The 25,654-nt window shown below is 32.6% G+C and overlaps 4 protein-coding genes across 20 annotated transcripts; all 4 read right to left on the reverse strand.

The window, feature by feature from the left end:
• Positions 1-894: 894 nt before the first annotated feature.
• On the reverse strand, positions 895-4,074 carry LOC101250937 (protein ENDOSPERM DEFECTIVE 1-like). The gene is made up of 2 exons (XM_004231182.5): positions 3,667-4,074; positions 895-2,957 (listed from the first exon to the last, which is right to left on the reverse strand). Exon 2 carries the CDS (start codon positions 2,926-2,928, stop codon positions 1,165-1,167), a length of 1,764 nt encoding a protein of 587 aa, XP_004231230.1. The 5' UTR covers positions 2,929-2,957; positions 3,667-4,074; the 3' UTR covers positions 895-1,164.
• Positions 4,075-5,637: 1,563 nt separating this feature from the next.
• On the reverse strand, positions 5,638-13,320 carry LOC101250054 (protein FAR1-RELATED SEQUENCE 3-like). 17 transcript variants are annotated; one of them, XR_011211279.1, is made up of 7 exons: positions 13,080-13,320; positions 9,365-11,713; positions 9,119-9,202; positions 8,803-8,952; positions 7,954-8,064; positions 6,273-6,442; positions 5,638-6,145 (listed from the first exon to the last, which is right to left on the reverse strand). XR_011211279.1 is itself a non-coding variant. In XM_010329171.3 (6 exons), exons 2-5 carry the CDS (start codon positions 11,600-11,602, stop codon positions 7,954-7,956), a joined length of 2,583 nt encoding a protein of 860 aa, XP_010327473.1. In that variant the 5' UTR covers positions 11,603-11,713; positions 13,080-13,320; the 3' UTR covers positions 5,638-6,145. The 17 variants fall into 17 exon arrangements, 7 of the variants coding, with proteins under 7 accessions (XP_010327473.1, XP_010327469.1, XP_004230060.1 ...); XR_011211280.1 differs by having other exon boundaries at positions 6,266-6,442; XR_743537.3 differs by having other exon boundaries at positions 7,950-8,064.
• Positions 13,321-15,302: 1,982 nt separating this feature from the next.
• On the reverse strand, positions 15,303-18,464 carry LOC101251231 (ethylene-responsive transcription factor WRI1). The gene is made up of 4 exons (XM_004231183.5): positions 18,378-18,464; positions 18,014-18,138; positions 17,535-17,611; positions 15,303-16,238 (listed from the first exon to the last, which is right to left on the reverse strand). Exons 2-4 carry the CDS (start codon positions 18,106-18,108, stop codon positions 15,523-15,525), a joined length of 888 nt encoding a protein of 295 aa, XP_004231231.2. The 5' UTR covers positions 18,109-18,138; positions 18,378-18,464; the 3' UTR covers positions 15,303-15,522.
• Positions 18,318-19,525, reverse strand: LOC138347254 (ethylene-responsive transcription factor WRI1-like). The gene is made up of 4 exons (XM_069295075.1): positions 19,041-19,525; positions 18,798-18,880; positions 18,588-18,596; positions 18,318-18,466 (listed from the first exon to the last, which is right to left on the reverse strand). Exons 1-4 carry the CDS (start codon positions 19,271-19,273, stop codon positions 18,318-18,320), a joined length of 474 nt encoding a protein of 157 aa, XP_069151176.1. The 5' UTR covers positions 19,274-19,525.
• Between the last annotated feature and the right edge of the window lie 6,129 nt (positions 19,526-25,654).

The following is a 25,654-nucleotide window of genomic DNA, read 5'->3' on the forward strand; positions in this document are numbered from 1 at the left end:
ATCCGTCATTAAAAATGAAACACATATTATCTTATACACAAGATTACGTGGCAACAAACATTAAAAATTTAAAGAAAAATGAAATTTATTACATGTTATCATTTATCCTTAGTAACGAAAGCATAAATTAATAACGGTAAAAATAAATATTAATATCTGTAACATAAGCAATAGCGTAAGTGAGTCCCTCAACATGAACAAAGTACACAAATATTTAATTGTAAAGAAGAAAGAAAAAAAAGAAAATTTAGAATTTATTGTTTTAAACTGAGAGGAAATCCCACTAGAATAAAGAATAGCCATACATTTTAAAAATTCATCAAGTTAATTATTTTTCATACTATTGGATTGTTCTTCATTTTAACTAACTATTGGCCCAAGCACCAATCAAAGATAAGCCTAGTCACAAGAAATAACCGAGATAGACAAAGAAATTTCATGAGATTAGCAAATGTTATTTTTTCTATATGGAATATCTTCGAGACCAATTATAATGCCCGTAAATCAAATACATGATAAAATAAGTCTGCATTATTCCACCAACCAAACAATTCCTCAATGCACTTGTAGATGCCCACTTGAACATGAATAGGTGTTCACTCAATGGCGGAGCTAGAATTTTCAACAAGAGGTTCAAAATTCGTAGAAATAAACACACAGAATAGCCGAATGAGATTCAACATCTACTATATATACATAAAATATTATTTTAACCATGTATAAATAGTAATTTTTCGTCGAAGGAGGGTTGGTCCGTTCGAATGAACACCGTGTTGTGTTTAGTAAGCAAGTTTTCTTTCAAAAATTTCCAACGGTTCTGCTCAAATCATTTCTAATCTATAACTAGTTACCACCCAACGTCGTAGACAAATTTTGCATGGAGACAATAATGGATACATGAGAAAAAAACACCTCGTGAGTTGCAGCAAATTTACAACGAGGTGTTCAAGACCCAAAGGCACAACTTTATTATTACAATGTTGTTGACAAATATTCTTACTTGTTGTTATACAAACAAAACTCATCGAAAAAATTGATATTGCAGATCATCTCAAATATGCACATGACATTCCCGCTGTTGCAAATGAGATTCCGATGGAACGCCCTCCCCCTTAACAAGAGAAGTCCAGCGCGATTAGTTTTCCACAACAGTGACAAGAATCTTCATTCTTTCTGAACTTGATAAAGGTTGTTCTGATGCATTTGAATCATTTGTCCCCTTAAACTCCATTCTGTCACCTGTGAGATATACGTCTTCATTAATAAATCCCCACATTCCTCAACAAGAGCTTTCTCTCCACCACTCACCCTAGCTAGTTCAGAGACTAAACTTTCTGTTTCTTCTGCCTTTTGCATAAAGTTCTGAATTTGCAAACCGATCATTTCCATCACCTTTGTAGATGAACTAAGAGCATCTCCTAACTCTTTTATATCGACATGAACTTCCGTGCCAATAGGAAGTCTCAGAGAGCAATTGCGTAAGGCATCAGTTGTACCTGACAGAGAAGTTGAGTAATCCTCTTCCAGGTTAGCCCATTCACCAAGACATGGTAATTGTGATTCAACAATAGTGGATAAAGTTTTGATCCTTCTCAAAACCCCAAGTTCAGCACGTTTCTGGCTTACAGATTTGCGTAGATCTGATAATTGTTGTGCAAAGGAATAAAGTTTGCTCTGGCTCTCATGTCTTTGGGAGTGCATGGAGGCCTCTGCTTTGGCATTTGCAAATCGCCATTGAAGGTGATGGTTGTAGAGCAACTTCAGTGAATGCACTTCTCCCTGATCACTGAAACCCTTCCTCCCTTTCCTAGCAGCATCTGCTCCCAATTTATTGGAAGTTGGATGTGGAGGCAAGCAAAGGCCCCCCATTTTGAAAGATGATCTTGAAGCAAACATGTCATTTTGTTTAAGAGATAGCCAAGAGGAGGAGTTTTCGTTATTGGCTGTTGGCAAATGCAGTGAACGAGCGCAAGTAGAGAATGCGGATTTATATGAACTGCATTCATCAACTGAACTGTCTCTATTTCTCTCCGTGAGACATCTATCAATCTCGGACGTAGAAGACCTCATTGCTGATAATGTCCGCGTCTTATTGTTTTGAGGGCAAAGTGGAGAACTCGGGCATGAACTTCCCTTAGTAGTAGCAGTACCAGTGGCACAAGAATCCACATAAGGACTAGTTGAAACTTTTGAAAGCTTTCTGGAGACTAATGCTCCGTCATCCTGCGACACCGAGCAAGGATTTATAGGTGTAGCTGTAATCTCCCGCAATAGTTTGTCAGCCGCACTGATTGTTCCTCCAGGAGTACTGGTTGGACAGTGACGGTTCAAAGACTGAGGAGTGAACTTATATCTAGATGGAACAACCCTAGAAGCACCAGTCACGGTAGGTGTGTCAAGTCTTGAGGAGATCTTACTACCTTTTGACTGCAAAGCATCTGCAAGTTGTTGTTGATGTGCTCTGGTGCCTCCATTGTCCTTGGGAACTTTAATGTGCTGCTGCTTTCTCTGAGTGCATACTGGAGAATTGGGGCATGAAGTGCTCTCAGTAGCAGCAGCACAGCCATCTACAGCACTGCTTGTTGAAACTTTCGATAGCTTTTTATGGACAATTGCTCCATCACCACAGGACACTGCACAAGGATTTATAGGAGTACCCGTAACCTCCTGCAACAGTTTAGCAGCAGCACTGACCGATGCATATCCAGGATTACTCGTTGAACTAGAACGGAGTACAGACTGAGGAGTTTGCCGATATCTAGATGGGATAATCCTAGCAGTACCTGTCACTGAAGGGGTGTCAGGCCTGGAGGACATCTTCCCACCCCTTGACTGCATAATATCTAGGTGTTGTTGTTGCTGTACTCTAGCACCTCCATTTTCCTTCGGAACATCTACGGGTTGCTGCCTTCTTTGAACAGTGGACATTACTGCTGTTTAACTGAAGCAACTTGATCCTATTGAAAAAATTGTAATCAATATAATACTATAACATGAACAGATATATCAACAGATCATACATATGATGATGCTTGCTCACAAAAAGTAAGAAAAGCAAAAATACGAAATACGTCTTATTGAGATATTAAGATATTAACGACCAAAGCACCAATATTTGCTAAACATCAGCAACCAAAAGAAGCAATTGATATGCGAGATGGCAAGTTGCTACATAAATGGTATATGGATTAGGAACGCCCAAAAGTTGAAAAATGATACTACAGTTGTCAAGCTTCAACAAAACTAGCCTTTAACGCAAATTTAAATAGATAACTATGCAATGTAACATAAATTGATTGACTTCAAATAACTAGATCTGAGATAATTAGAAAATGAAACCCTACAGCAGAAAACTCATATTACAAGTATACAGTTCTACTGACTTCTTGCCTTCTCCTTCTCCCCAAACAAAGGCAGGGGGTAAGGTCGAGTACATCCGATCCCCCAGACTCCACTTGTAGAATTACACAGGATATGTTGTAATTACTGATAACCAGTACGTAACTAGCATGCGCAATACACAACAGCGGAGTCATAATCAAATTAGAAGCAAAAGAAAATGCAGATCGGCATATAGAAATCACTAAGAACCTAGGTACAACAAATAAGAAACTTGTTCAGATACTTCTATTCTATTCTGGCGACGAGGGAAAAAAAAGAACTTACAGTTCTGATTTGCAGTGTATAGAAGAATGAAATTGGCCGCCGAAGAAGAAACTCCGGCAAAATGAAAGAAATTCAGACAGAAATTGGAGTAACTGACTGTCCGTCCTTTTCCGGCGAGGTCAATGAGAGATTTTGACAAATTAAAAAAAAACGACAGAGAGATGATGTGAGAGAAGTGTAACAGAGAAACATAAAACTGCTGCAATAAAAATAGCCGTTGAAGAGAAGAGTAAAAAGAAGTAGCCGTTGCCGATAAATCCGACCGATAAGGCGTAAGTGATTGAGCCCATGGGTCCATGGGGTGGGCCAGCCCATGTATAAGAAAAGGAACTTTGACTGAGATAGGCCTGGTTTAGAACCAAAAGTGTTGGGCCTAGAAAAAGGGGTCACTTACACTTTTTTGTCCCTATGTTGTTTGGTCTTTAATTTAGGCCTTTATAACAAACAACTTCTGGTTTACGAGGAATTTTGACGTTCCAGCGTGCATTATGCCAATAGATTCCACCACCTATGAAAGTTTGTTCAAAAATTTTGTTTGAGAACTTGTATAGAGAAGGATTTTCCATGAGGCAATAGTTCTTCCATACCAACTTAGTTGTTCGGCTCCACTATTGACATAACAACTGGTACACCATGGTTTAACTCGATCCAATCCTCTCAAACTAGGGTTGGCTCCTCACAATCGTCCCTTTAACACCAATATAAATAGAAACTGAACTGTCTCACTACATTCTAAATCCAACTCACGTACCATTTAAATTGACAAACAATTGAATCCTTGGGACCTCTGTCTTACGACGTTCTAAACCCAACTCACGTACCATTTGAATCGACGAACAATTGAATCATTTGGACCTTCTTCAACCATAGGATGTGATGAGTCGAGGTGTCAAACGACTCTATTTATAAGAATTCTCGAGAGTCATCAACTTGTTATCCCCAACATACCTTTGATCCGTTGGCGAGAATCTTTCCACGCGGGACTTCCATATCACTAGGCCCATTTTCATCTTTGTTCAACCAGTATGCTCTAAGTTTATATATCTTTTTGTACCATAATATCCCAGAAATTATGTCCGAACATGACTTCAATTTCTAAAGAACAAAAATTGAAAACCAATCCATATAAATGACAAACATGCAATTTTATGTTCGAGAAGTAGTAAATACTTGATTATAATCATTTCTCGGATAATAACTGCAATAGCTAATCGTAATAATTAAATATAATAAAGAATTACTTTTAAAATCTCCAAGGGAACGACAAAACCAAGGCGATTTGGGTAAAAGGAATACTTTGTAATGGAACTAATCATTTTAAGTATATGAAAGGAATGAGCAATTGGCTAGTAATTAATGTATTTGTCATGATAAATTTGGTTCATTGTATAAGAGTATGGATATTATGAACTTAACAAATAATAAATATTACAGTCCACAACAATAATAAAAAGTATATGTAAACTATTCTTAGAGATACATATTACAAATAGTTGCCACATCCCGTGACACTGATACTTCATTGTTCATCCGGCCAAAAGCCAACTTGAACATTAAGTAATCCCATAAATAAGGTCTGAAGAGAGTGGTGTGTACACAACCTTAACCTTATCTTGTGAAGGTTGAGAGGCTGTTCTGATAGACCCTCGGGGCTCAAGTAAATCACCCGGCCTTTTATACCAAACCAAACAAGTATAAATATAACCATTTGATGATTATATACAGAACAACATCAGATCAAATCGAACAGGTACTAAAGTTAACATTAAGGTAGGTAAATCAAAATTCCCCTCAGATAACAAGGTTGAAACTGAAGTGTCTAACATATCATAAGTTAAACCTCAGCACAGAAGGCCACCAACAACTGAAATTCAACCCCAACCTGCTTCATGTATTTCAGCCTCTTTCGTCTCCAACAAAACATAAAAGAACAAAGAAAAGGAGGAAATAAAACAGGAACAAAGAAGAAAATAAAGATAAAAGATATATCTTACCGTATAGACAGTAATAAGTATTAACACAGGCAGCTTACCCATGAATACAAATAACAGATTACACACTTATACCCATCCTAAAGAAGAGAAAAAATATTATGTTTTTTGGTTAAGAAGAAAAGAATGTTAAGTTACCTATCAATGAAGCAAACTACTACTAACCTAAGGTGATTTACATTCTTTGCTAAGGTCCTCCTTACTCTATGTACAGCTAGTTTTCCAGCATACAATTACATGGTATGTTGGATCAACTGCATGAAATAGTTATAATAAGTGCTAAACCAAAAATAGAACAAACTGAGTGGCTGGCTGGCTGGCTGGTTGGATGATTGCTAGAGATAACAGCTGTGAATAAGTATTCTTCTGACTCTAGAAGCAATTTACAAGGAGTTCCTACATAATATGTGGCAAAAGACTCATTATTGTCATACATCAACAACAACACCTCATATGATGATGAGCACCGCAGCCAATAATTTAGCAACCTGGAGAGGAAATATATCAAAATGATGAGCAACTAACAAAAGAGATGTAGGGAAAAGAAGTCTATCAATCTTCCAATATCTCCAATTTGGTCTTATGAATTGTTTTCTTCTCCGACTTACTGCAAACCTTATTCAATCAAAGGATACACAATCATGATGCTAAGGTAACAGATGTCCCTGACGTCTTTTTGCGTTCCCATGATAAACGAAAGGACTAAAGAAAGAACATGTATTTGCCCCAAGAAGCCAAACTTCAGTCTTTTGCACTTTCTTTCTCTTTGTTGAACAAAGAGAACTCTGCAGAAAATTAAGATGATAACTCTACCAGGTAAATAAGAAGTTCCACCACCAAGTTAGTGTCACTAACAGAATAACAGATACACCACAGAATTGAATATGTGGAGTAAAGAAATAAAAGCAAAGATGATACAATGAGATTTGGTGTTAAAAGAATAGAAGACACCTATCAATATCTATCCTATATTAAAAGCATGAAGTCCTTTTTAATCATTTAAAAATTAATTTCACACTAGATATAATAGTCTTTAATTATTCTCATAATATTTTGTGATTGTATTTTAATTGTTTTCCTAATATTTAGGACTTAGAAATCAACTAAATTTTGGTTATTACATATTTCATTATTTGAACCATGCAAGAAGTCTTAATACTTAACACTATAAAATCGAAAAAAGTTGCTTGTTTGAAATTATGTAACAAATTATAACTACAACTAATTATAACATTAGGACGTTGAAGTCCGCTAGGATGTTTATTTAAAATCAACTGTCTCTCAGACTCTCATGTGTTTTTATTTTTTGTACCACACAAGCATCATCGATAGAAACTACTGACATATTTGTCTTAGACTTGGAAATTAGTTATGTTTAAAGATTAATTATTGCTTTAAGAGTCAATTTATTTTTTTTGTCTTTACTTTGTGATGCATTTGTTATTCATGGTAGATTGCTTTAAGAGTCAATTAATTGTTGCTTCACTCTCCCATTGCATATTAGTGTGTAGTGTGGAATATGTTCAGATCCAATGGATTAGAGATATACTAAGTGGCTGCTAAAGTATGGAGAATAGAAAGGGAATAGTTCCTTTGACACCTATTTAAACCTTTTGCGTGGACTCTTCACTTCCGAAGCCGCACCCATGTTGGATTCTCCAAATATACACTAATTTTGGAGAATCTGACACGCATCAGTTGAAATTTTGAAGAGTCCGAGCAACATAAATTTAAACCATAGAGAAAGAAATATAAAGCCTTTTGTATTAGTATGAACTCTTTCATTTGCTAGATACTTTTGGAGCACGTATAGTACTCCTGTATTGATGATACAATGCCCTTTGCAAAGAATCATGTTTTTGTACAAATTTCTATGCTCTTCTTGTATACAGCTCGTAAATGAGGTTCTTCCCATCAAATAATTATAATAATTAACTTCATAAAGATCTCATCCATATCTCTCAAAAGAATGCTGCTGATTCATCAGAGTGACTCAGATCCAATGTGCATTACTTATTATTGTTTGACTCACATGGATCCTATGTACTTTTTCCAACTCTGCTACATAGACTACCTCTTTAGAAAAACATCAGAAACGGAGCAAACTCCAAAATTTAAACAAGAGGTATAGAATCATTAAAGGTTGATGTATGCAAGATATATATCAACACAAAATATAAAACACTATTCAGGTGACACTTGCAATTTATTTAAATTGCTTTTCACATCTCAAATAAATCATTTGATGCTTCTACTTCTTATGAAAAGAATAACAAGAGAAGCAGTATTCACCTACTCAAAGTTGTTCACGAATGTAAGCCATCGATCTCAACATTGATCCTAGTGTATCCCTTGAAACTTGAAATTTCACTTCAGTCTCTCCAGAAGGTGTCTTAGTATCTTGAAGCTGTGGCAGAAAAGGACAAAAACTATCAGTTCACAACTTAAAGGACAGTACATCATTGCATTCAACTGACATTTATCCTCTCAATCCACAAAATGAAATGAGATTCAAGGCTGGTTGACAATCAAGATGATCAATTTTTCTGTCTAATAGTACTTCATATGGATCTATTATCTCTTTATTCAGCTGTCATGAATGACACTTTGGAGAGTCATATCAGGGAATTAAACAGCAGAGTGTTTCATCAACATACATGGCGTGCTTTCCACCTGAATATAAAGAGATGATTATACACCACAAAACTATAGGTAGAATATGAAAGGGAAGAAGAGAGAAGGGACAGAGATCATTTCTTTCACGTGATAATTTTGGTTATTCACTGGTATATTGAATAAATAGGCAAGTGCCAGGTGATAGAATTGTCAGAACATCAAAAGAAAGAAACACTCTTTCCCTTGATAGGAAAATGGCATCATCCATTGACTAGAGAAGAAAATTCAGAACAGCAAAGCTTCCAGAAGCAATTGCAGTAAACATAACAGTTATGCAGGTTGGCTCAAGTGATTAAATTTACAGGAAAAGAAAAACATATTAAAGCTCATTAATATACTAATGTTAATATTAAGAGCGTCTTTGGAATGCCTCCAGTGTAACTAATCAGAATGTGCATATTGAATGAACTTGCTTTGCTCCAACTCAGAATGTGCATAGGAAATAATTGTTGAAGTTCATAATGCATACCTTTAAATTAATAACAGCTACTCTATTTGCCGGCAGGGAAAGCTGTTGACTTATGCAAACCATGGAATTCAGCATTGGCTCCAGAGCGACTCTTGTAAGTCTAAACTGAACTTCTGTTTCCCCAGCTGGGTTCTTGCCATAATCTTGCAACTGAAAATCGGGTCGAATATGTCCAAATAAAATTTCACAAAGGAAATTACTATCTCATCAAATTTATTTGTCAAGGGAGGAAGAAAAATCAACTCAACTATTTATCTGTAAACAGCCAGTGTGCGACTCAAGAGGAGAATCTTTTTTCCAAAACAGGTATACACACCTTCAAATTGATGACAGCCACTTTACTTGCGGGACTCTTGTTTTCGATCACCCATGTCATAGACTTAAAACAAGTATAAACAACCTACATCAAACAAAATATGTGACGGAGAAAAAACATGTTAATTCATCTCCTTGGTAAATTCATGTATTTTCTTGTACTGTATATTCAAATACAAATCATAAATGAAAAAAAAAGTGTAGTTACATACAAGTTACAAAAGAGATAAGTTTTTGTTTTTCATACCACATTATCAGCAAGGCCACCATCATGATTTATAGCCACAGGTGTCATAGTGGGCTGATTTAAGTCACCTGCAGTTAAACCGCCATCATTAAGGTTAAACTGACGAGGCATTGTATCTTGCCAAGCCCATAAAGATGGTAAGGTATCAGAAGTAGCTGGAGTTTTTTTTATGCTCCCATCCTGAGTACTTTCACTTCCCTGTGAGCTAAGAGGTTTGCCAACACTTTTTGCAACAACAGAAATCTTCCTCAACCCGTCTTTCAGAGCACTAACCGCTGCATCAAAGGTCTCTGCAGAAACTGCCCCTTCTTCTGCATATCTTAAAGCTTCCAGACATAGGTAGTTGAAACGTGAAGTGAGTGAATTAATTCCTTGTTTAACGATGTCTTCATCCGATCCTTGTCCAACTTTTGCATTTCTTGTCCACCTCTTAAGTATATAAAGGGATGGAACTGTGAGAACATTAGTCACTGTAAAAACTGTTAAAATGTGCCTACATAAGATGCCTGAATACTCAAACATCTGACAGCTGCAACTTGCTTTCATCTGGGCAAGATTCAACATAACAATGTAAGCCTTGTCATCCTGTTCATATTTTGCAACCCTAAATTTGCTTAGAGTCTCATCACCATCTATCTTATTGGCTGTGTGGGCAAAAGTTTCAACTAGTTCCTCTTGAAACTTTGCAAAAACTTTTTTGGTGAAGAGATTAGCTGCTTGCTGTTCCATTGGAGATGGGGTCCTTAGCATTGGTGCGGTGCAATTTGTATCAAAATCAGATGCAATTTCCCTTTCAAGTGAACTTTCTAAAGCTCTTTCATACTGCTTAAAGAACATTGGTAGAGTTGTCTGCTGATTCACATATCCATCAAAAAAAGAGGTTACACCCTGGTTTGACGGAAGTGCAGCAAAGAAAGTATCACGAAAATATACTGGAGCCCACTGGTCACGAGCATTATATACAGCTTGAAGCCACTCATTTTTCCCCAGATCATATTTATCAAGTACAGAGGTCCAACATGATTCGAAATCCTCAATTGTCTCAGAATAGTTGATGCAGCTATATAGCTCCCCATAAAAGGAAGGATGAGCCATATATATGTGAGCCAATCTTTCCTGCCCTTCTCGTAAGATATGCCACTTACAGATGCAATGACGAGTACCCGGTAATACTAGGTTGACTGCTGCTTTGATAGCTCTATCCTGGTCAGTTGTAATAGAAACTGGAGGGCGGTTATTCATTGAAGATAGCCAGGTCCGGAAAAGCCAAGTAAAGGAAGACTCAGACTCATCTAAGAGTAATCCACAGCCAAACAAAACCATTTGCCCATGATGATTTACTCCAGTGAATGGAGCAAAAGGAACCTGGAATTGATTTGGTCTATACATTGTATCAAAAATAACAGCATCGCCAAAGTGACTATAAGCTATCCTTGATCTTGCATCCGCCCAAAAAGCATTCGTCATGCGGTTTTCATCATCAAGTTGAATAGCATAGTAGAAACCAGGATTTTCCGCTTGCATTTTTTTGAAATAGTCAAGAAGATTATGGGCATCTCTTCCAAGAGTTCTCTTTCGGCTGCAAGGCTGAATAAACATTATTGGTATGACAGGGCTAAAGTTCTTGGTCACACGATTTGACTCCATAGGAGGCGCATCCTTAACACCTTCATTAGAACTGACAAATGCATGATTCCCTTCAACCGGAACCACAACTGGTGGAACCATAATATCAGTTGGAGCTCCAGGTATCTCTCCAACAGTCTTGGAAGCACCAGCAAAGTGTTTACGAGGTCGAAGGTAATGCACCTTGCTAGGATTCACTATTGAATGATTGTGATCCTCAACGAATTTAGTCACAACCCAACCATCTGAACTCTTCCTCTCTATCCGAAGCATAGCATTGCAACTCTCTGTATTCTTCCTTCTGAGAATTTCTTTAGAACAAGAGAAGTCCCAACTAATGATAGGTCCATCAGGCTTAGCGCGGCTGTACTGACCAACATGTATGCTAAAGCCCACACGCCTAGCATATGCGTCAAAAAAATTCTTTGCTGCTTCTTCTGTTTGAAACTCCATCCCCACATATGGCTTCTCTTCCCCATCAACCTCAATGATAGTGTCTCTTTCAGTAAAATTGTCCGGCAAACCCTGTTTGGGATTCTGATTTGGTTCAACAGCTCTTTCCCCACTTTTTTTCCTCTTTTGCCCTTCTATGTCAATTACTTTGTTATTCATCTTGTTGGAGAACTGACATTGACAAATCAATCTATTTCTTCTTGGTCAAAACGTCATCTTTCCATCTCTTATGAAAAGAAACGAACATAGCAGGCCTCAAAATCATATGAACTGGAACAAGGTAACCAGTGACTCAATATATTATAATAATAAATATAAAGAATAAGACAACACTCCAGTTTTAAACACATGAGCATAATCCTTACTCAAAATTTCAAATGGAAATGCATATCAAATGATGTTTAGGATAAATACAAGATAAATTATTATTGTTTAAAACGTAAATATATTCCCCAGTCACCAGAAAGCAGAAAGGTGATAAAGATCTCCCATCATGTTGCCTTCAATAGCAGGTGAAAAGCAGCTGAAAAGGTTAGCAAAATATCAATCAAAACTCAAGTATTTGGGCTTCAGAGGAGGGACTTCTTACATAACTTCTAATACCACAGAGAGAAGAAAACACCCCAGAATAGTATAAAAACAGTTCAATATTTTAAGGAGAGATATAGTATCAAACTCTGATAATTAAGAAACAGAGGAAAATAAAACATATTTGGATAAGGGAATTCAATGTTCAGAGGAAGGAATCAATACCCAAACTCTAATTCCATGAAGAAAAAGAAGAGCATAATATTTTCTAGAATCGGAGGAAGGAAGGATATAAACAGACAAGCTTTAGTGATAATCAAAACATCAAATGGCCTTGGAAGCAAATCTGGAGAATCGAAGTGCCACACAAAGTGGCATGCTTCACCTGGCTTAAATGTTTTCTAGAATAGTGATTTGGAAATGTAGTATCCAGAAGAGAGACACGGTACCCATATTCATACAATATTATATAAAATGTAGGAAGGAAGTTTGTGAATGTTTTGTTTGAAATCCAGAGAAATTACTCAAATTTGCAGCGGCCCAATTTTTTATCAAGCCGTGATCAGTGACCACCACCTAGTGTGTAACTTGACCGAGCAAACCAAAAAATACTAGGTGATTTCTTCCAATCTGTCCCAACCTTGGTTGACATAGTTACATTTGCTGATGAGAGGTAGCTGATTGTTTAAGAGAATTGCTCCAACAATTCCAGTCTATAGCATGAAACTGAAATCATGCTAAGATTATAACAGTTTACAGTTTGTTATGTACTTTCAAGGAGAATCAAAGAGTAAATGTGTAACCTAAAAATTAGATAACCATACAGTTCTGAATATAGCAATGTCTTCAAGTTTCAACAGAAACATTCAGAAAAATAAAACATGGTTAGAATCATGAATCGCAGGTTCAAAACCCACAGACAGCAAAAATACTAGTGATTTCTTCCCGAAGTCAGCACAAGCACTGAGATCATCCGAGTTCCGTTGCTCAAAAACAAAAATTGTTAGCAAATTGGGTTGGGAGTAGATACTAACTATGGAATCAGCATAAAATTTTAGAAAGTGAATGCAATTATATGGAATTGCTAAATCTTAGGAAGAATATAAACCTGAAATTCAGTTCTGAGTTCGAACAAACAGTATGTAGCTTCCTTCAGTAAAAGCTTCCAACATTCTTCAATAGACCCGAATGACTCATACTACGACTACCTTTCAGTGCTCCGGCGCGCCGGCGTTGCTGGGTTTATTGCTGGACGAGTTGAAGAAGCGGTCGGAACTTTTTCTCTGTTTTCTTTCCACTTTCTAATTCTTTTTCTTATGATTTGTTCTTAATTACTCTTATGTTTTCCTGCTAAGTTACTAGTTTTTTTGCCATTATATTTCCAAATATTTTCAAAAATATTATTTGGATGAAAATTTATTATATAAAATTTTTGAAAAATATATTTTACTTTTTCAAAGAAATGTGATTTATATCGTAAGTTTTAAAAACTATGAAAATTAATCGTAGATTTGTATTACATAGCACATGATTTTGTTATTTTAAATAAATTGTTCATCATTTTCATCCATAACTGTATCGTCACTGAATATAAGGAGCGGAGCCAGCCTTTTTTAGAGGGTTCACCCGAATCCATTTTGGCCGAAAATATTACTATTTATAGATTATTAAATTATCTTTTATATATATAGTAGATGTTTAACTCCCTTTTGATAGTTCTAGTTCTTTAGATTTTGAACCCTCTTATTAAAAATTCTAGCTCCGCCACTGCTGAATATTCCATCACTATTTTAATTTTAAATGTAAAGATTGTGTGAAACATCGCAAACAACTACTATAGAGGGTGGTTCTTGTAACAAATAAAAGTTTGGTGTAGAATTAGAATTATTAAAAATTCTCAAATAATAAAACTCGATCCAAATAGTAGTCTTTTTCAGAATTCAGACAATTAGGAATGGCAAGGGAACAATGCGAGGGTAGGGGTGTAGCGGGTTGAGCTTAACCGGAATTTTTTTTTAATCCACACCTTCCCACCCAGCATAACAAATTTTTTTCATTTTTAATCTGCCCCGCTTTTTTTTTAATATTTTTTTTCTAGTTAAGTTTGATATTAAAAATAAAATTCATTACAATAAAAAAAAATTCATTAATTTGTATTAATTTAATGGGATAGTGTGGTAAAAAAATATTTTTAGGGGTCAATTGAAAAAAATATAAGAAAGAGTATTTTTTTATTGAACCATTTTTATATGTTATCTCGAATATTTTAATAGATTTATAGAAATTATCTTTATAAAGCATGCTCTATTACACAACATGTAAAAAGTTAAAATTAAATTTGAACCCATATAAAATTACATATATCCAAATCTGCCCCACCCAACATCAATTTTTTTTAAAAAAATCACTCAACGGTCAACCTGCCACGCAACCCACCCGTCCCGCACAACCTTAAATTCGTTCGTCCTATTGTCATCCCTAAGACAAACATTATTTGACAAAATCAAAATCAAACTAGATAGTATCAATTTTTTAAAATCTAAAACCAAATCAAAGAAAACCTAGCCAAGTAGAATCGATTGATTTAGCTTGGGTTTCCGATTTGGATACATTTCTATTCAAATAGTAAATATCCATATATTTAATATATTTTTAATTTACGATCACAATATTTAAAAATATTTTTTAATTTTCTTAATTTTATATTAAATTAAAATAAGCAAATAAATTAAAACATGAAGAATACATTCTATTTTAACCCTTAAACTTCACTCGTTATTCTTATTAACCATTTAAATACCCCCAAAAAGAAGGGGAAATTTTCACGTTGATTCAATTATTTACTAATTGTAAGAATTTTTCAAGTATAATTCACAGACTTTAGCTCTAACTCTCGATAATTATACTGAAGTGCTGAGTGCATCCTCTTTTTTGTTTTTTGTAATAATTTATCAGAGTTTTAATTTAGTTAATGCAAACTTATTCTGAAATATATTTTTATTACTAAAATAACACTTATTTTAAAATAAATAGAATTTGAATAATACAATATGATTACTAACCAAGAACATTATCGATGAACAAAAATGTTATGTTGCTCGGACTTTTCAAATATGTTAGTGTTAAAAATGCAATATAAGTACTGACAAGGAACATTATCAATGCACAAAAAAGTTATGTTAGCTCAGACTTTTTCGAATATGTCCCTGCATGGCCGTGTATCGAATCCTCCAAAAGTATTGGAGAATTAAATACAAATACGGCAACATTTTTGAAAAAGTCGAGCAATATAGCGGAAAAGCAAGTGTGGCTGGGGATATCAACAGGCAAATGAAACTGAAACCAAGAAAGTTTACTAAGCAACATTTCAGCTAAACAGCAGGAGTTCATATTTGGTGAAACTAATTGAAAAAAGGAGTCACAAGGCCTTCTGCTTGTGTCTCTATATTATCTAGGAAATATTAAAAAGCAACTAAAACTAGGAAGAAGGTTTCCTATCAAACTTATAATTAATATACTTAACACCAAGCTGAGTTCTTACTCCAAACATCTTACATTGTCGAAGATGCCAAACCTCCATCGTCTTTCATGTCGTTAGAAATGGATGTTGTTCTTGACATGGATGATGATGAGGTAGGTGAGATGGACAGATTGTTCCTCACTTCCTCGTTATCAGCTTCAATCCCATCGATGATCATGCTGTCGGAGAATACATTCAGGTTGAACTCATTCTCACTTGATTGCTCATAGAAATCGAAGTCAATGTTGTTGTCAAAGCTGTTGTCGTTGAAAAGATCCATCAAATCGGTTGGTTTATCAAGAGAGAAGTCGGAAACTGGGAGAGAATCAAATGTGTCGTCCAAGTACATGTTCATCCACGGGTAGTCCTCTTCCTCCTCATGATCCTTTGCGTTTATTAAATCAGCAGCAAACTCCAACTTCAGAACTTTTGGTTGAGTCACTTCATCAAAATCAAGTGCAGGCGTAAACTCCAACTTTGGTACTACAATTGGTTCTGCAGCTAATTCTGCTAGCTGATAATCAAATTGGCTTTCCTCTTGTTGAACCGGCTGATACTGTTCGATCACCTCACTTGATTGAACTTCAGCAGAGGACTCTGTGTTTTCCTCCTTTGTTAACAGATCTGGTTCGCGGAGTTTCTTCAAATGGTCTGCATATCTGCTGATGTCGAAGTTGGTCACTGCATTAGGCCCTCTGTACTCAATTGCTGCCATATCATACGCTGCAGCTGCTTCCTCTTGAGTGCCTTCAGTAAAGAAAGAAGTAACAAGGATTATGATATATTCGTTTGTTCATTTCAGATAACGTTATACTGCACTCAACTATACGAGACCTAGTTTGAACCTATGTTTCTCAGACTCTTCAAACACAACGAGAAGTGCATGTCAGATCCTCCAAGAGTAGTGCATTCTTGAAATATCTGACACGGATACAACTTTGAAGAGTCCAAGCAACATAGTTTTGAACTAGTTTGCATTGTCTAATCGCCAAAGCATCAGTAACAACTAACAAGGAAACAAAACGCGACAATATTAAATGCTCTACATTGCACTTGCTCGTTCATATAAAGCAACAAATTATGCCTCAATCGCAAATAAGTTGGGACTATATTACTACTTAACATTCGAAATACACCCCAAGTACCAGTAGTGACAAACTTAAAAATGACTATTACTACTTGTTCAACTCATCAATGTACATTACATGTTTCTCATGAATAAGGTCTCGCGTAAAGAGCATTGAAAATGAAGAAAATCCTAGCATGGTCCGAGTTTAGACTAGTCAGATCAGTGAGTTCCGAATACAAAATGATTTATACTAAAAAACAAAGAGTTGTCCAGTGAGTAATAGTTGGAGATGAGGATGACAAGACACTATGCATCAATCCAAAGGCATAATTGTCTACTAAGATTAAACATAAATTATTCACCCCATTAAGCATGAATCAAGGCTCTGACAATGTCACGAGCCAAGATCTAATACAGTCACATTAAAGAAAATTAAGATAATTACTTATCTTAATCACTATTCAAATCTCTTACTAATTAATACCTCACACTTAACCAAGTACATATCATTCAAAATTAGCTCAATTTAGTCATCTAATTAAACTTAAAAAGATGCCCCCACATAATTTAAGGCCATATTGTATTTACTTAACATACACATAACATAAAGTTAGGACTAAACCCACTAAAAATAAATATAGGGGAATATTTTCAATTTTTATAAAGTTATGAACAGAAAGTCTAACTTTATGTACGGTCCACAAAGATCTGCATCAAATATTTTAATTTTTGGACCACCTCAGCCTTTTAACTTTGATCTCAGTAATAATATATAAAACACCAATGATCATGTGCCATGTCAGCTTTAATCCTATTATAACAATAATAATATTAGACACGTAAAAGTGTTAAATCTTTTCAATTAAGAATTTGAAATTTATAAATGCCTAAAATAATCGAAAGAACTCATTCAAAAAATCAACATTCGAAAATCTAAATAAAACTCAAAGAGATTATAAAGTCGAGAGACTTACTGTAAGTTCCCAGATAGAGATATTTATTTCCATAGACCCGTCCAATTCGAGCCTCCCATCGACCATTATGGTGGTGCCTGTCAATATCATAATATAACGAGACGATAAGTTCTGATTATCAACAAACTGAACTACTAATATTTTCGTGGTCAATTTTCTTTTTTTTGAATCTAATCACATATTTCATCATTTTATTTTTTCATAAAAATAAGTATTACTCATAAACTCCACTCAGCACACAAATAGGACAGTGAATCCAAATGGGACCCACTAAAACTATGTCCTCGTGGGTCCCATAAAGTCATGAAAATCCATAAAATTTGTTTGACTTCCAATAATGTACCGGAATTTCAATTAAAATAAAAAAAATTAAATTTGCATGTGTTTTGTCTCTTTAATACATATAATTACTGAAACTAATTAAATTTAGTAATACTTAGTATATGCTAATTTATAAAAATTAATTAAATAAAATATACCTTGCTACGCCACGATATTTGGAAACACCTCTAGAAAATCCACTGCTCATTCTCCTTAATGAAGCTAAGTACTCTTCCTTTGTTAGCCTCTGCATTTCTTCAAACTCTTTGCTATATCTTTCCACCTGCATTGTTTTGTTGTACGTCACGTTTCATGTCTTGTACACTTTACAGTTATTTTTTTGTCATTTTCCTCCCTTTTTTCCTCCAACACAGACAAAATCCCTAAAAAGAAACACCGCTTCCTTTTTTCTTTTTTTTTTGTTTGACATAAAAAATTTAATTCTAAAATACTTGTTTTTCGTTAATAAAATAATTTACCGTCACACAAACGTAAATTGAGACGGACAGAGTAAGAATCTACCGGAAAATTAAGTAGAGTTGTTGGTCCCCAATACTTAAGGGCAGCAAGATCATAAGTTCTAGCAGCAGCTTCTTCACTATCATAAGCTCCTGTTATAAATAATTAGAAATTAAGTTAGTCAAACAAATAATAAAATATTTTTTTTGTGCATAAAAAGTGTTGTACATCGTGCAAAAACACTAGTACATTTGTAAGAGATTTAGAGCTTACCCAAATAAACTAAGCAGCAAAGAGGCAAGTCGGAGAGAGAGAGAGAGGGGATCATCACCAACAAAGAACAGAGTCAGTAAAAAATTAATTAAATTAAGAGTAATATAATATTACTGTAGATCTTGATTTGTAAAATTTAACTTTTTTTTTTTTTTGAAATCCACATATTAAATAAAAGTAAAAAAAAAAAGAGATAAGAGTATTATTTACTTTGTCTTCCTTTCTTCTTCTGAATGCTATTCCAAGTACTCTTGTCCCATAAATGAGCTTCATATCTTCCTGTCCATCTATGCCTGCAAAGAAAAAAAAATTATTTTATTAATCACATTTGTTCATGCATGCAATCAAAACATACAATTTTGATTTCTGGGTTTCACTTAGATGTGTTTGTTACTCTGTGAAATTTAATTTTAATTGGGTTAAATCAAAAAAAAAAAAATTTAAAAAAAATACCTGGTTACGCCTCTGAAAATAGAGCTTCTTCTAGCTGTAGATGAATTGTTACTTGGTGAATCAGCATTTACAATTTTCTTAGCTCGACTAGCACGTTTCAGTCTGGGCTTGGGTTTCGGTTTCGGTTTGGGCTTCGGCTTCAGGTTAAGCTTCTCTGTTTCTTCATGGATTTGTTCAATGCATGAAGATGAAGAAGAAGAGGAAGAGCAAGAAAAAGATGGAGATTTCTTCATTTTTTTATTTGCACAGGAAAAAAAAATTTCAATTGATAAAAATGGCAATGTGGGTGTTCTGGGTTTTCAATTTTTAGGAGAGAAATGGGAGGGACGGAAAATAGAGATTGGGTTGGTGTTCTGAATTAAGAACAACAAGAAGAAAATAAAGGTTCGTTTTCTTTTCTTCCTTTCAACTATCTTTTCTTATTTTGCTTTTCTGGTAAACCAAAGTGGTTTACCAAATTAAGCATAGACAGAGAAGAAATACATGAATTGCATTTGGGGTGAAATGGAGTTTATAAGATGACCAACACCCACCCACTATGAATTGAGGGTAGGGGGGTAAGTAGGGGGGGTAGGGGGTAATTAATTAACTTTGGTTAATTAAACTTGAGTTAATTAACTTTTAACTATGGACAAATGTAAGTTCAGACTTTCAGTTCAGAAACCATGATGCTATTATGCCAATTGGCCTTTTATTCACTTTCTCCATGGGAATCTTTTTAATAAAATTAAGTTATTTTTTAATTTTTATTTTTTTTTACATTTGAGATTAAACTTGTGGGATTGTCAGTGAAGAATTATGTCTTGTTCTACATATAGAGAAAGAGATGGACGCGTGGTGTGAACTGTGAAGGGGCAGAAGGGGAGATGGTGGTTTTAATGGTGAAAAGTTATAAAAATGGCATTGGTTTTTGTTATAATTAGGACGCACTCCGTGTTAAAATAAGTGTTGTTTTAATAAAAACAAATTGTTAAAGCACTTTTTTTGTGTTAATATTAGTCAAAAAATACAAAATTAATACTGTCATTTAGAAATTCAAGACTACAATAAATATTCTGTTCATGCGTTTTCTTTTGTCATATTTTGACTTGACACACGTGAATTGTCATGGTTGTTTACTACTCTAAAATATCTCTATTAATTGATATTTACGATTAAATTTTAAATAATTAGTAACTAATATCAAGGATAAAATATGAGAAAAAATATTTTTTTTCTTAATATGTTAAAATGCGATTAATAAAAGTGAAAAATATATTTTTGAAATATTAGACAAGTAAAATTGAACAACGTAGTTGATTTTTTTAATTTATTTTTACTTAGTTCAATTTTTGACCTTTTTTACGCCTTAAAAATAATTATCAATATGATTATATTAAGTATTAAGAAATGATTTGAAAAATAATTAATTAATATTAAAAGTAATTTTTTTTAAAAAAAAATTGAATATATAAAAATTGTCAAATAAAAATAAAAATTTATTTTTCAAATATTAAATAAGTAAAATTGAACTGGGTGACGAGTACTCCTTTTATCTATTTTTACTTATTCAAAAGGAGCCATATATAAAAATGACATAATTAAAAAGCCACAGTTGATAAAAATAAATTGAAAATTAAGTAATAAATCATTTTTAAATTTTTTAAAATTACACACACACAAAAAAAAAAAAAAAAAAAACATCCATATTTAGTATAATATACAAAAAAAAACTATAATAAATAACTATGAAAATAATTATTTTCAACTATACTCTTATATTAATGCTCAAATCTTAACAAAAATCTACTAAAAAATAATAAAGATGACCTTAGTAAATTTCACTATATCAGATTTTTTAATATAATAATTTAATATTTTTTAAAAAAGCCACAGTTGATAAAAATATATTGGAAATTAAGTAATAAATTCTTTTTGAATTTTTTTAAAATTACACACACACAAAAAAAACAAATCTATATTTAATATAATAAACAAAAAACCACAATAAATAACTACGAAAATAATTATTTTCAACTATACTCTTATATTAATGATCAATTTTTATCAAAAATCTAACAAGTAATAAATAAAGATGACTTTAGTAAATAATATGTCATATTTATTTCTTTTTCTTAAATGGTGTAAAAAGAGCTTGGGGGTTAATAATTTTATTTAATTTTTTGTTTAGGGAGCAAATAATAAAAACAATAAAAGTAGGTATGGCGACGAAGGAGCATTTTGTTTGAATTCATTTTTGCAGTGTGAAAAGTTCTTCCAAGTGTTCAATTTCCTAGCTGTATCCATGCAAATTATTATTTTTTTATATAAAAAATAATAATTTTAAATAAAAGAAAATTTATGAAAAAGGAAAATTGTAAATAAATCAGTATTTTTTTATTTATTTTTTTGAAAAAAAAAGGGGGGTCTTTTTTAGGAGATTATAATTCAAATGATCCCTTAAATTTGAGAGTATACTCATTTTCTTCGCTAATATATTATTCTAAGCTCATATAATCAATTAAGTTTAAATCTATAAATCACAATAACTAAAAACATAAAATATTTAGCATTCATATAATATATTTGATTGACTCTTGAAGATTTATCAGTGTCATATAAATTTAAATAAAGAGAGTAATATATATTATTTAAAAATAATGTAAAAGATACTATAAATTATAATCATAACAAGTTAAGATATTTAGTTCACTGATTCACTCCGCCAGTTGCTTAAGTGTCACATAAATTAAAATAAATAAAATAACATAAAAGTGTATGCGTGCACGCCTACGTGCGTGCGTGCGTGCACCAGTGTTAACAATCAAAAGTTATTAATAATTATTTTTTTTTACATCAAAACTATCATTTAACTTTTTCATATATCAAAAAGTAACTTTAATTGAATTTGATAAAATTTCTACCTAAAATATGAGAGAAAATAATAAAATTACTCTTTATAGTTAAGGATAGATTCACTATGATCCCTTAAATAGTAATTAATCATGAAAAATATTATCAAAGAGCACTAAAAAATTAAATTTGGTGCTAATGAAAAACACAACGAAAGTGTAAGTCAATTTTAGTTTTAAAAAAATAGCCTGATAAAATATTAAAAAAAAAATACATTAAAGAGTTATATTATAATAACATTAAAAGGAGAATTTTCAGTTGTCTCAAATAAAAGAAGTTCACGTGTTATCCGACAGCACAGAGAATCAATTAAATTGTAAAAAAATTGATGTTAAAGCTTCAGAAACGGCAACAGAATCTATTCAGTCTCGGTAACAAATATGACAGTCATCAGTTGTTTGTCAAGCAGCGTCAAAAATACAACGAAATAGATTAGAAAACGCAATGAAAGTGTAACCTAATTTTTTTTTTTAAATGAGGCTGATAAAATATTTTTTAAAAAATACATTAAAGAGTTATAGAATAATAACATTGAAAGGAGACTCTTCAGTTGTCTGAAATAAAAGAAGTTCACGTGTTATCTGACAGCACAGAGAATCAATTAAGTTGTAAAAAATGATATTAAAGCTCTAGAAACGGCAACAAAATCTATTCATTCTCGGTAACAGACATGACAGTCATCAGTTGTTTGTCAAGCAACGTCTACATAAAAACACAAAGAAATAGATTAAAAAACGCAACGAAAGTGTAACCTAATTTTGATTTAAAAAAATAAAAAATGAGGCTGATAAAATATAAAAAAAAATACATTAAAGAGTTATACGATAATAACATTGAGAGGAGACTCTTCAGTAGTCTGAAATAAAAGAAGTTCACGTGCTATCTGACAGCATAGAGAATTAATTAAATTGTAAAAAACTGACATTAAAGCTTTAGAAACGACAACAAAATCTATTCAGTCTCTGTAACAGACATGACAGTCATCAGTTGTTTGTCAAGCAGCAAGTACATAAAAACACAACGAAATAGATTAAAAAGCACAACAAAAGTGTAACCCAATTTTGAATTTTAAAAAAATGAGGCAGATAAAATATTTAAAAAATACATTAAAGAGTTATACGATAATAACATTGAGAGAAGATTCTTCAGTTGTCTGAAATAAAAGAAGTTCACGTGTTATCTGACAGCACAGAAAATCAATTAAACTGTAAAAACTGACATTAAGGCTTTAAAAACGACAAGAGAATCTATTCAATCTCGATAACAGACATGACAATCATCAGTTGTTTGTCAAGAAGCATCTACATAAAAACACAATCTAAATAGATAAAAAACACAACAAAAGTGTAACCCTATTTTCATTTTAAAAAAATGAGGCTGATAAGATATATATAAAAAAATACATTAAAGAGTTATACGATAATAACATTGAGAGAAGACTCTTCAGTTGTATGATATAAAAGGAGTTCACGTATTATCTGACAGCATAGAGAATCAATTAAATTGTAAAAAAACTGACGTTAAAACTTTGAAAACGACAATTGAATCTATTCAGTCTCTGTAACAGACATGACAATCATCAGTTGTTTGTCAAGCAACGTCTACATATTCGTTAAATTATTTTAAGTTGACATTGGAAATTGAATTACGATTATTTCACCAAAATAAATAAATATATATGATATTTTGAAGACTCTTGTCGCACATCTTTTCAATAAATTTATTAATTTGATATTATCGTGCGAATAATCAAAAAAAATTAATGTCATATAAAATGAGATTATATTTATTATAGTATTAAATAGATTATGTATCTTTTAAAATTTGAAATCATTTTAAATAGTTTGTGAATCCTTTTGTTGCAATAACTTTTCCTTTAAAAAAAATGAGAAATGTAAAGAGAGAGAAGCTATCAATTGAATGGAAAACAAATAGTAAAAGTATAAACAATTTTTTTAGTCATTACGGTTTTACTTAAATGAATTACATTCATTTTCGTTTTTCATTAAATTAATCTCGTTTTTAATTGATTAAATTAACAAAATGAGATTAAATGAAATATAGAAACCATTTGAACTTTAAATGATCAATTTTGAGAATGTAAACTTTATCAAGTAAATAATCATGATATAATTCTTTTTTATACCCTTGTTTATATTCGATATCTTTATTAGAGTCCGATTGAGTATGAATTCAGACAAAAAGTCTCATATTGGAAGGTGAACTGGTCCCTAATAAAAGCGACTACATATTCAAGACTCAAACTCAAGACCTCTTAATTAAGTACGAAGAAATATTTACTATTCTATCACAATACTTGTTGATCAATTTAAAATTATTTTCATAACAACCTTCGTAAAAATTAAAAAAAAATACAAATTAATAAAAAGGCAGAAAGATACATAAAGGAAAATTAAAATAAATCATTAAAGATTTTTCATAAACAAGTAGAATGTAAAATATATTCACAAGTTAAATTTCATATCCTTAGAAGCCCTTACTTGTTTATTTAAGAGAAAACACAAAAATTTACTTGTTTTGTAAAAACCTAAAGCTTCAAAAGTTTATTACTCTATTATTTCACTATCAATAGAAAAATCAGTATGTGTGATAAAAATTAAATTAAATTATTATAATATTAAATATCATGTAATTTTTTACATTTTTAAACATAAAATATTTTAAATTGTGTGTGTGTTTTTAATTTTTTTTTTTGGGGGGGAGGGGGTGTTTCATCACTAGAGTTCGATTGAATTTGATTTCACGTACGAAAATCCCATTGTAGACAGTAAAATTCGCATGAAATCATAGTTATTGTTTCAAAGTGCGAGCCTTATAAACTCCATGGAATCTGATTTCGTTTTTTTTAAATATACATTTAAGGGCTCTTGAGCTTGATCTTGGAAGATCTTGGATTCAAGGACTTTAAAGTTTGTTTGGACTAACATATTCATCAATTTAATATAATTTGAATCAACTAATAAATTATTACACCTACAGACGTTGGAGGTAAAGCGTTTCATTAAAAATATAATTTAAACCAAAGATCTCCGATTAAAAATAAAGAAATACTTACCACTCCATCATAAATCGACAAAGAGAAAATAAATAAACAAACAAAAATGTCCAGCAATTGTTTTTTGTCTTCCATATAATTTGTAACGTTTTTTTTCTTACTTTTTCTTTTGGGGTCCAATTGCCTTGTTCTTCCTATTCGGTTGCCTCTTCATTTATTTTTGTATTATTATTAGTTTAAGAAGCAATGTGTGGTAGCTTTTTTATTTGAAACACTTACGTATGTGTAATGACATATATTTCATGTTGGGACAAAGAGGTAAATTGTTGATATCTCCCTAACAAAATACATCATATAGTATTTTATTTTAATCGCATTAAAATCGAAATATGATAATTGATTTAGGAGACTCTATCTTGACGAAAGATATTTCTAAATATTTTTATTATGATAAAAACAGTCGGACAAACTTAATTAATAAAAAATAATGATATATTTGATATAATTTTTCCCTATATAGTTAGTTTGAATAAATAAAAGTGAATTTGGCAAAGTATTCAACAAATATTTATTTTCCATTCGAATACTCTAGCTAGGAACTATTAGTGTTTATTACATTTGTTCCGATCTTATGAAACACTATAAGATCAAATCGTAAAATGTTTTTTATTCTCAATGAGAAAATTGGATGAAATATAATCGGTGA

Source organism: Solanum lycopersicum, chromosome 1 (assembly GCF_036512215.1).
Source record: "Solanum lycopersicum chromosome 1, SLM_r2.1".
Classification (NCBI taxonomy): Eukaryota; Viridiplantae; Streptophyta; class Magnoliopsida; order Solanales; family Solanaceae; genus Solanum; species Solanum lycopersicum.

Excerpts from the sequence above, each read along its gene's own strand:
- LOC101250054 (XM_010329171.3), bottom strand. The coding sequence starts at position 11,602 with ATGAATAACAAAGTAATTGACATAGAAGGGCAAAAGAGGAAAAAAAGT. Across the intron at positions 9,203-9,364 it reads GTGGCCTTGCTGATAATGTG|GTTGTTTATACTTGTTTTAA; the intron begins GTATGAAAAACA and ends TGTTTGATGTAG. Across the intron at positions 8,065-8,802 it reads TAGCTGTTATTAATTTAAAG|CTTCAAGATACTAAGACACC; the intron begins GTATGCATTATG and ends TTTCTGCCACAG.
- LOC101250937 (XM_004231182.5), bottom strand. The coding sequence starts at position 2,928 with ATGTCCACTGTTCAAAGAAGGCAGCAACCCGTAGATGTTCCGAAGGAA.
- LOC138347254 (XM_069295075.1), bottom strand. The coding sequence starts at position 19,273 with ATGAAGAAATCTCCATCTTTTTCTTGCTCTTCCTCTTCTTCTTCATCT. Across the intron at positions 18,881-19,040 it reads ATTTTCAGAGGCGTAACCAG|GCATAGATGGACAGGAAGAT; the intron begins GTATTTTTTTTA and ends TTTTCTTTGCAG.
- LOC101251231 (XM_004231183.5), bottom strand. The coding sequence starts at position 18,108 with ATGCAGAGGCTAACAAAGGAAGAGTACTTAGCTTCATTAAGGAGAATG. Across the intron at positions 17,612-18,013 it reads AAATATCGTGGCGTAGCAAG|GCACCACCATAATGGTCGAT; the intron begins GTATATTTTATT and ends TGATATTGACAG. Across the intron at positions 16,239-17,534 it reads TCTCTATCTGGGAACTTACA|GCACTCAAGAGGAAGCAGCT; the intron begins GTAAGTCTCTCG and ends TCTTTACTGAAG.